We start from the raw sequence: 10,761 nt of genomic DNA, 5'->3' as shown, positions 1-10,761 counted from the left end.
CAATCCCTCTTGCTCCTTCTTCCCCTATCTCCACTTCCAGCCACACTCAACCCTCTCACTGTCCACTTAAACTTCCCCTCCTCCTTGAAGCCACCCGAATTTTTCTAAAGAGCGCATCTCTCCCCTCTCTGGGCTCCTGCAACCTTCTGCCTGAGCCTTTGACAGCCTTTTCCAGGTTGTCTTTTGGCCAGGAGGCTGGACAACGGAGGACGGGAGTGACAGCTCGGCCCCTTCCTAGCAGAGTGATCCTACACAAATTACTCCAGGTGTCTGACCCTTCATTTCCTCAAGCACATCATGGGGGAAAGAATGCCTAGCTCAGCACCTGGCAGAGAGTCAGCCTTCGCTCATCTCCCCTAATGGAGCTGACAGCTCTTCAAGTCCGCTGACATCTTCTCTTAGTCATCCCTTGAAATACTACCCGCTGTTACTTCTCTGCTCCTCAGTCTCCTCCTATGTAAAATGGGGATGAGAATGGAGAGGTTGCGAAACTTTAATGAGCGAGCCCTTGGAGTATCCAGCCCTTCCCGACGCTAACTGACTCCTACGAGGGGGCCTGGTACACAGTAGGTGCTAAACTAATCCTCTCCGAGCTGGGCTTGGGGAAGATGCCTCCGTTGGGTGTACAGCGTGGGCGCGGGAAGGCGAGCCTGGGAGCGAGGGGGTTGCAGAGAGGCAGCCTGAGGTCGGCTCCGCCTTCCCCCGCAGCCCCCGCCCGGGCCCTGCAGCTGTCAGCCCGGCCGGCCTCGGCGCCAGTCCACCAAACCTGAACGTCCCATGCCGGCGCCCCCACCTTCCCGGCCTGCACAACTTACCTTGCGCTCGGCGGCCCTCGGTCCCGCCCCCGACTGCCATTGGCCCAGAGGTTCCTTTGTTAGCGAGAGCGCGCCAACGCCATTGGCCGGTGGGGCTGCCGATCGCGTCGGGCGCTGCCCCGCCCCGTACGCCCCGGCACCTCCCCGCGCCCGCCCGCCCGCCCCGCCCGTAGTGCGTGAGGCGCTCCGCTCCCATTTGCAGCGGCCGCGGGGCGCCGAGGGCAGCTGCGGCGGCGCGGACGAGCCGGGACGGCGGCGACCGGAGCCTGAGAGGCGGGCCGCAGCGGGAAGCAGCGGGCCCGAGGCCGCGTCCATGGGCCCGCGGCGGCCGGGCGGCGGCGGTGCGGGCGGGAGCTGGGCGTCGCGCGCGCTGTGAGGCCCGGGCGGCTCAGGAGCCTCGGCGCGTGCAGCGAACCGCCCGCCGGGAAGGAGGCCGGGCCGGGCCTGCGGCGGGGCCGGCGAGGGATGCGGCGGCGGCCGCGCTGAGCCCCTAGCCCGCCGGGAGCGCCAGGCCGGCCAGGCCTGCGCCGCCGCCGCCGCCGCCGTCGCCGCTGCGCCGACCATGTCGGCAGCCAAGGAGAACCCGTGCAGGAAATTCCAGGCCAACATCTTCAACAAGAGCAAGTGTCAGAACTGCTTCAAGCCCCGCGAGTCGCATCTGCTCAACGACGAGGACCTGACGCAGGTGAGCGACTGGGGCCGGCCCGGACACCTCCGTTCTGGGAGCCGCGGGTCGGCGGCCGGGGCGCCGCCAAGGGCTGCAGGGAAAATAAAAATGGAGCAGGGAAATGCGCGACTCCTGGGGCATGGGGACGGGGACGGGAAGTGCATTGACAGAGCTCGGACAAAGGGAAAATCCTCGAGTATGCCGAAAAATAACATCCTTTCCCGTTCCCATTGCCCGGCTGTGTGATTCATGCTTTTTGGGTGACTCAAAAGTGCCTGGTTTCGCTTAGTAGGAACAAAGCGCTTAGGGATTGCATGCCGCTTGACGGGACCCCCCTGAGATTCTGGCTTGGGACTGGACTTGGATTTGTCCAGCCAGAGTGGCCCAGGGGTCGGATTGTTGGGGAGGACTGTGGGCTTCCGTCTAGTGGGACGCAGCCTGCCCCGATTCTGAATCATCGTCACTGTCAAGCCCTGGAGAGAGGTGAAGGGGTGTCCAAGTCTGGCGAGGAGGGTCTTGTTCTTGAACTTAGTTTGGCAGGCCATAGTTTAGCGGGGAGCTGGGACCAGTTCCCTGGTCACTGGCCGAGGGGTGAGGAGACCTGTGGGTCCTCGGGAAAGTTGATTTCTGTCTCCCAGCCTTAACTGTCAAACAGGGCTTTGAACTAGTTGTGACTCCCAAACGTGCATTAGAGTCATAGCCATTAAACACAGAGTTCTGGGGCCCCCGCCCTGGAGTGACTGGGGAGATGGGGAATTTGTATTGATGAAAGGCTCCAAGAGGCTTGGCTGCAGCCCCCATGGCCCTTGGGAACCCCTGCAGTGATTGCTGTTTGAACTCCTAGTGTTCCAGGATTCCGAGCCTTGTGTGCACCTCCTTGGGATGTGCCTCGGTACCCTCCCCACGGCCATCATCTCCATCCTCTTCAGAGCTTTCTCTCAGCCTCCTGAATGAAGCCAGGGGAAGTCCCTTCACATTCCAGTCCAGTGTGACCTAGTTGTAACCACTCCTGTCGCAGAAGAACCCCTTAGACTGAAAACGAGTGAACGGGCCTGGTTGTTTTTAATGCCACTTCAGTGCACCCAGGGTTTGACTTGTTTACATGGCCGACTGGAGTAGGGTGGTGGGGCAGGGGTTACGGCCTGGGGCACGGGGCCTTTCTCTGAGGTCAGGTTTCCAACTGCCAGGAAAAGATTCCTTTCATCTAAACCCCAAAAACTTAACGAAACACTCAAGGCTGCAAAGTCATAGATGGTTAAGATACCAAGGGTTTTAAGGACGGTCAGCTTGGGACGGATAGAACTCATTTACCTCGGAGGGTGTTTTGGAGTGTAAAGGAGAACTTGATTCCTTCTTCTCATCTGGGTGCTTTTTTGGATGAAACAGTTTATGCGATGAGGAGTTGTTAGAAGACTTTGCTTCAGGTCTTGGCTGTCACTTCCAGCTGTGTGACCTTGAACAAATCCCTTTACTTCTGTATCTTTTAATTTCCTTATCTGTAAATTGGGAATCCTGGTCCCTGGCTTACCTCCTTCACTGAGCATTTGTGAAAAGCAAGAAATGATATTTTATGAAACTTTTTTCTCTTACAATTTAACAAACCAAAAAAACCTGCCACTTTAAGAAGTTTCTGGGCAAGGGTTGTTCTGAGAGAGGTTTGTAAGTTTCCTGGTTATTCTAAGCAACTGTCAAAATTGGTAAATTTACACCTCATAGGGGCTGTTTGCGAATTCTTAAGCTTAGATAAAGTAGGATGGAATCTGCATGTTTGAGTCCAATCTGCTAAGATTTTTTTTAATCTGTTGATTATTAATTGGATTCACGGGGAGAGGCAAACTTGAAATACTGTACTCTCACTGTATTCAAAGTTGAATTGTGGGTTTTGAAACAGGCCTGAGACCTTCAGGGCACAACTGGAATGGTAGTTTCTGAAATAATGAGTGGGGTTATTTGTGCTGGGAGAGGTTAGCCCAGCATTCTACCTCCTGGGATCTTTCAGGAAGAAACTGCTCTTGAAAAGAGAGGAGGGAGACTCAGGGCTGTTGCCAACAGCGTTCTCTGCTGCTCTCTGCATCCGGCCCTCCCTCTCACTCTCATCCTTATGGCTCCATTAGAAAACCTCAACCAATCGGTTCCCATCAGTCTCCCCCAGGCCCCTGCTTCCTGCTGCCCCTCCCAGCCTGGAGCTTATTTTAGACCGTCAAAGCTGGAAGATACATCAGCCACCATCGAGGCCACTCCCTCTTTAAGAGGAGAGGATACTGGGCCCAGGGAGGTGGTGGGCAGCCTTGGCCGGCTTTTGCTCTGGAGATGTCATCTTCCCAGGAGCAGACATTTCTCTGAGCCTTTTGGTTTGAGGTTTATTTCCTCAGCTGTGGGTTTTGTTTGTTTGTTTTTCCCCTAGAGAGGCACAGAAACCTCTTGAAGGGACTGTATTATGGCATCAGACCTGGAAGGGACTTGGAGATCAGCTAATGTAACCACTTCCTCTTACCGGTGAGAAGATTGAAACCCAGAGAAGGGAAGTGACTTGCCCAGTTCAGGGATGGAGCCAGGATTCTGAAGCCAATGTTAGTTCCCCTACTCCTGTTCAGGGTCTACAGTGGCCACACCATGAGCACATGATGAGGACAATAATGTCAGGGATAGTTATGTTGCAGGAGGTGCCTTGAGAATGCTGGCTTGGAGCAGTGGATTTCTTTGCCTTTTCCTCCTCACGGAAATTTGGAGTAATCTGGGATAAGTGATAAGTGACCGTCCTTTATTACTTGTTCCAGGCCCCTGTTCACAGAGTGTCATTTATCCTCCAGTTTTCCTGTGCATTTCTCAGCGACATACGGACCCAAATATACAGTTTTTTTTTTTTTTTTGAGGCGGAGTCTCGCTCTGTTGCCCAGGCTGGAGTGCAGTGGCGTGATCTGAGCTCACTGCAAGCTCTGCCTCCCAGGTTCATGCCATTCTTCTGCCTCAGCCTCCCGAGTAGCTGGGACTACAGGCACCCGCCACCATGCCTGGCTAATTTTTTGTATTTTTAGTAGAGACGAGGTTTCACTGTGTTAGCCAGGATGGTCTTGATCTCCTGACCTCGTGATCCGCCTGCCTCAGCCTCCCAAAGTGCCGGGATTACAGGCGTGAGTCACTGTGCCCAGCTCAAATATACAGTTAAACCTTTTTATCCTGAACTGTGTGCATGTATTTGCTCTGCGACATATTTTTTGTTTTCTGCTTATCAGCATATCTTTACGTTCTTTTCATGGTGTTGCATATAAAGATGCCAGAACCATTTTGCATATTAGGCCTTTAGGAGTGTACTATAATTTAACCTGTTTCCTTATTGATAGACATCAAGGTTGCTTACAGGTTTCGCTGTTATATACAGTGAATGTTTCGGCAAAGAGTCTTATAAATACTTCTGGGTGTGTGTGCGTGCATGCATGAATGCAAGTATTTCTCTGGGGGCAGATACCTATAAATAGAATGGCTGGGTTGACATCAAGTGCATAAATTTTTTTTTTCAGATACCACGAAATTGCCTTCCAAAAAAGGCTGTGTCATAACATTTCCAGGACTGGATATTATCAAATGATTTAATTCTCTAATAATTTTCCTAAGTACTCGTGAAGTTGAGCCTTTTTTATAGTATTTACTGAGTATTTTTGTTCCTTTTGTGGATTGCCTGTTCGTATTGCTTGCCCATTTTTCTGTCAGGTTAGTTTTTCCCCCAGTTGATTTGTAGGAGCTTTCTATAAGTGCTTTAGGTCAGGGGTCTGCAAACTTTTTTGGTAAAAGGCCAAATAGTAAATATAATTTAGTGTCTGTGGGCTATATGGTCTCTGTCACAACTGTGCAGACTTTGCCGTCTCATCACAAAGGCAGCCGTAGACAACACATTAACGAATGAGTTCGAATGAGTTACTGTGTTCCAGTAAAACTTTATTTACCGGCAGGGCGCAGTGGCTCATGCCTGTAATCCCAGCACTTAGGGAGGCTGAGGTGGGTGGATGATCTGAGGTCAGGAGTTCAAGACCAGCCTGGCCAACATGGTGAAACTCTGTCTCTACTAAAAATACAAAAACTAGCTGGGTGTGGTGGCACATGCCTGTAATCCCAGCTACTCCTTGGGAGGCTGAGGCACGAGAATTGCTTGAACCCAGGAGGCAGAGGTTGCATTGAGCCAAGATCGTGCCACAGCACTGCAGCCTGGGCAACAAAGTGAGACTCCTTCTCAAAAAAGTAATAATAATAAATTTAAAAAACTTTATTTACAAAAACAGGCAGCTGGCATGATGTGTGGCCTGCGAGCCATAGTTTGCTGACCCTGAACTAGATATTAATCCGATGCTTGCCACGTATTGCAGGTATTTTTTCCCAGAATGCCACTTGTCTTTTTTGTGTGGTTATTTTTCTTTTTCATAATATAAATGCAGTTGGTCTTTTTTTTTTAATAGTTTGTAGTTTTAATGTCATGTTTAAGGCCTACTTTCCAAGATTTGTAAAATAATTTCTCATATTCTTTTATAGCTATTTTTATACTTAGCTTTTTAATCTATCAGACTTGTTTTTTAGGAAAATAATTCTGGTTAAAGGCAGAAGATCTACTGGAGGCTATTAAAGTGGGTAAATTACAATCAAGGCATTCTCTCCAGATCAGTGCTGGTGAGGATGGAAGGAATCAGACTCTAGGGACAGGATGTTGTTGGTTGATCAGAGGTGGGTGTTGAGGAACCTGGGGTAGTTAGAAGTACCTTTAACAGAGATTGAGAAGAACAGATTTGGAGTAAACTTGGGGGATGGGGAGGGGTAAAAAATAATATGGTAAGTTTGACCCTTATGGACGTAGAGGGAGTCTGGGTTGGAATTCTTAAGTCTTGGATGTGGAGGTGGTTGCTGAAATCATGGGAGTGAGTGTGAGCACTCAGGAGGCTGCATAGAGTGAAAGGAGAGGAACCAGCCTAGGAAGCCCCCATGTAGTGGGCAGGCAAAAGGGGAGCAGGTGCAGAGGCTGGGAGGTGAATCAGAGGGGTGGGCGTTAGTGGGAGAAGCAGGTCTGGAACCCAGGGTGCTCAGCTTCTATATCCGCGTGGGTTCCCAGCGGATGTTGATCTGGGGGTGATGTCTCTTTCTCCTGCTGACTGTGTAACTTCAGGCATTGCCTCTGTGGAAGGAGCCTGCAAGCCTGTTTCTAGTTCTTTGTCTAGCCCTGTTTTTTTGTGGGACCTTGGCTGGGTCATTTTCATTGCTCAGGCCTGTTTTCCCATCTGGAAATGAGCTCGGTCTTGATCTCTCCCAGGGTTCTTAGTCTTCCTGGTGTGATTCTGCCCTCGCTGTGCCCATACCCCACTGCCAAGGCTGCGGGGGCCTCAGGTGGGAATTTCAGACATAGAGGATATGGGCCAGGACGAGGTCTCAGGGAAGCATTTCATCAGGTTTCCCTTTGTTCCTGTAGACATTCGTAGAAGTTCTAAGGCATAGGACTTCCTGATTTGACTTAATGTGTATCTCAGAAACAATGGGGAGATTTCGCATCCCCCCCTTGTAGAAGATCTGTAACAGGAGTTGGTGTGTTGCTTGGCAGGGAGCGTGTCAAAAATCTCAGACACACAAAATCCCATTTCAGACGGCCAAGCACCATGACAAATGCTCAGCGTTGTCATCAGCGAAACCCAAATTGAAACCACAGTGAGATATCACTTCATACCTGTCAGGATGGCTAGAATTTAAAAAATAAGAATATAACATGTTGGCGAGGATGTGAAGAAGTTATAACTCTTGCGCGTTGCTGGTGGGAATGAAATGGTGTAGCTGCTGTGGAAACAGTTTGGGGGTTTCTCAAAAAGTTCAGCATAAAACCTACCACATGAGCCAGCATTCCCACTTCTAGGTATATGCCCAGAAGAATTGAGGACAGGCGTATTCAAACAGATACTTGTATACAAATGTTCATAACAGCACTACTCACAGTAGCCAAAAGGCAGCAATAATCCAAGTGTCCATCCACTAATGCGTAGATAAGCAAATCATAGTGTATCCATACCATGGAATATCATTCAGTTCTAAGAAGGAGCGAAGTACTGAGACATGCCACAACATGGATGAACCTAGAAAACATTGTGCTAAGAAGCAGACATGAAAGGTCATGTGTCACATACTGTGTGATTTCATTTATGTAAAATGTCCAAAACAGGTAAATCTGTAGAAACAGAAAGCAGATCGGTTGTTGCCAGAGCCTGAGGGTTGGGTGGGCAATGTGGAATGACTGCCAATGAGACTGGGGTTCTATTTTGGGGGTGATGAAATGTTTTGGAACTAGATAAAAGTGCTGGTTGCACAGCATTGTGAAATGTACTAAATGCCCCTGAATTGTTCACTTCCAAATGCTTCTTGACTTATGATGGGACTTATGGTGGGGGTACATCCAGGTAAAACCCATCAGACCTATCAAAGTCAAAATTATAAGTCAGGGACTGTCTGTACAAGAATCACTCTCTCACACACACACCTGCCTTCTGCTCCTTGTGTCACCTGGAGTGAATATCTGATTGTTTCTAGAGTCTAGACCAGGGCTTGGCAATTTTTTTAATAAAGGACTCTTCTTTTATCCTGGGGAACTCCTTCCCCAAGCCACTCTTTCCCACCTGAATGACACAGTTGGACCAGGTCAGTGGTTTTCAAGCTTTCATCAAATCCCGGAGCCTTTTACTCAAAAGAAATCTTGTATATTTTAGGTTTTGCAGGCCAACAGGCAAAATCGAGGAGGTTGTGTAGGATATAGCCACTTAAAAATGTAAAAGCCATTCTTGGTTTTGGGGTCTTAGAAAAGCAGCTGGTGGGCCAATTTGGCACAGGGGCACAGTGTGCCACCCCTCAGACCAGCCCTGTCCTCTGGAACTGTAATGGAAGCCACATAGGAAATTTTAAATTTTCCAGCGGCTACGTTAAAAAAGTAAAAAGAGGGGCCGGGTGCAGTGGCTCACGCCTGTAATTTCAGCACTTTGGGAGGCCGAGACGGGCGGATCACGAGGTCAGGAGATCAAGACCATCCTGGCTAACACAGTGAAACCCGTCTCTACTAAAAATACAATAAATTAGTCGGGGCCGGGCGCAGTGGCTCACGCCTGTAATCCCAGCACTTTGGGAGGCTGAGGCGGGTGGATCACGAGGTCAGGAGATCGAGACCACGGTGAAACCCTGTCTCTACTAAAAATACAAAAAATTAATCGGGCGTGGTGGTGGGCGCCTGTAGTCCCAGCTACTCAGGAGGCTGAGGCAGGAGAATGGTGTGAACCCGGGAGGCGGAGCTTGCAGTGAGCTGAGATTGCGCCACTGCACTCCAGCCTGGGCGATAGAGTGAGACTCCATCTCAAAAAAAAAAAAAAAAAAAAAAAGAGGTGAAATTAATTTTAATTATGTTTTATTTAACCAGATATATCCAAAATACTGTCATTACACCATGCAAAAAAGTTATGACGTACGCATTTTACGTTACAGCACATTTCAGCTCAGACGAGCCACTTTCCCACTGCTTAGTAGCCTGGTGGTGTGGCCGCTGCCCGCAGTCCTGATGGCAGCCCTGGGGTGCCACAGGTGGTGGTGAGTTTCCTCCGTCCCTCCCTTGGGCCTTGGGTTGGAAGGTTCCTGGAGTGCTGCTTCTCTGGGACTTGTTACTCCTGTTTGTGTCCCCACTCCTCCTTGGCCCTTGGTGTCTATTGCCAACTTTTGAAGTTTCTTTGACTATCACATCTTTGATGGCTTCTTTTGGTGTGTTAGAAGTTCTCTTCTGGGCTCTGATCCCCACTCCCTGCCCAGAGGCAGAGTTTAGGGGCAGAAGGGAGGAAGGTCCTTGCCAGGGCCTCAGGCTGTCCCGTGGGGAGCCGGTGAGGGCCGTGGTGGGCAGGCTGGCGTATCCCCCTCTAAACTGGACGTGCAATGTTCCAGTATTATGTAATTGCACCCTAGCTTTTTTCCCTGGGTTCTAGCCTGTTACCTGATCTTTTCCTCTGATTTCTCTTTCCCTTGCCACACAGAAGGACTATAGTCCAAGGCCTATGTTCTCTTCCTGACACAAATGTGCAGGGTGACCCAGGAAGGTGACTTATGTCTCCCACCTGTAAAGCGGATGCCTGCCTTCTCTTTGCAGGGGAGGAGTAGTGTGCCGATGGAATGGGGAGTTCCTGAGCCCCCCATATGGTGAGGGATGTTCCAGGAAGCACGCTGGCTGCCGCCTCTGGGGGAAGTAGCCTTTCTTTGGGCAACCTCATGTTCTTTAGCAGAAATAAAGAAATTTAACTCGGAATGTTTAAATTGTTCCCAAGCTGCCACTTAGTCTTGAAAGAGGGAGAGAGTGTGGCAGCGAGGCACAGGGGAAGACATCCTACTACTGGACATGGAGGATCATTGGGTGCTAATTTGTAAGCATCTGGCCTAAGAAAACGGGCTCTTCTTTTATCCTGGGAAACTCATTCCCCCAGCCACTCTTTCTCAGCTGAATGACACAGTTGGACCAGGTGGATGGTTTTCAAGCTTTCATCAAAAGCAGTGCGGCTCTGGGCAAGGCAGCCAAAGCCTGGAGCTTGGCCTCCCATCCTGGGGTGGGGTGGCGGGGGAGGGCCTTGGGTCATCTCTGGGGCCATTTGGGGCAGGTTTGAAAACTCTGCCCTAGATTTTGTGCTTTTTCCAGTTTTAGCAATTGAGGCAGTCTTACAGCTGCTCTGGAATGGAGCCCCCATGCCCTACCCAGAGCTCTCAAGGCATTGTCACTTCCGTTGGGGGCAAGAGCACCTGGGGGGTTGATTCACTGACATTTTGTCTCTGGAAGCTGGAACTGAAATCTTCCAAACCACTCACTGGTTTTCTCAGTCAGGGTCATCCTAGTTCACATGAAACCACAGCCTGGTTTTTGCCTGGAGCCTGTAACCCTTCTGGCTCCTTCCCCTTGGGCGCAGCTTGGCGGTTGCATGCTGTGCCAGAGGTGGCCCTGGTGTCAGAGCTGCTTTGCAGCGAGACTCTGAGTGGATGGGCCTGCCGGATCCTTTGAACCTCTACCTACTATATTGTGTCATAGCCTGTGATTTCACACAGACCTCAGCAGGCAAGGGTGGCCAGCAGGGCTGGTGGCAGCAAGGCCTCCCTCGGAGGAGGGGACCCTGAGTTTTCAGAGTGGTTGAGCGGCCTGCCCAAGGTCACTGAGCTGCTCAGCAATGGGGCCGTGATACAGATTTCAGCTCCATGAGACTCCCGTGCCAGAGTCCACCCTGGCTCCAGACTCATCCTCCCTGTCCT

At 50.6% G+C, this 10,761-nt stretch overlaps 1 protein-coding gene across 11 annotated transcripts in view; it reads left to right on the top strand.

The window, feature by feature from the left end:
* The first annotated feature begins 984 nt into the window (after positions 1–984).
* MPRIP (myosin phosphatase Rho interacting protein) overlaps positions 985–10,761 on the top strand; it is a 175,583-nt gene continuing 165,806 nt past the window's right edge. For 5 of the 11 annotated variants that reach the window (XM_063799700.1, XM_063799697.1, XM_063799698.1 and 2 more), the window contains exon 1: positions 1,256–1,500. In XM_063799700.1, coding sequence (XP_063655770.1) covers positions 1,378–1,500 — 123 coding nt within the window. In that variant the 5' untranslated portion in view covers positions 1,256–1,377. Of the gene's footprint in view, positions 1,501–10,761 lie in introns of all 11 variants that reach the window. The other 6 variants (XM_024350457.3, XM_024350458.3, XM_054671012.2 and 3 more) reach the window with 2 other exon arrangements.

The sequence above is a fragment of the Pan troglodytes genome, chromosome 19, assembly GCF_028858775.2.
Source record: "Pan troglodytes isolate AG18354 chromosome 19, NHGRI_mPanTro3-v2.0_pri, whole genome shotgun sequence".
Classification (NCBI taxonomy): Eukaryota; Metazoa; Chordata; class Mammalia; order Primates; family Hominidae; genus Pan; species Pan troglodytes.
Note: the sequence above shows the minus strand (reverse complement) of the source record. Positions and strands in the feature narration are given on the sequence as shown.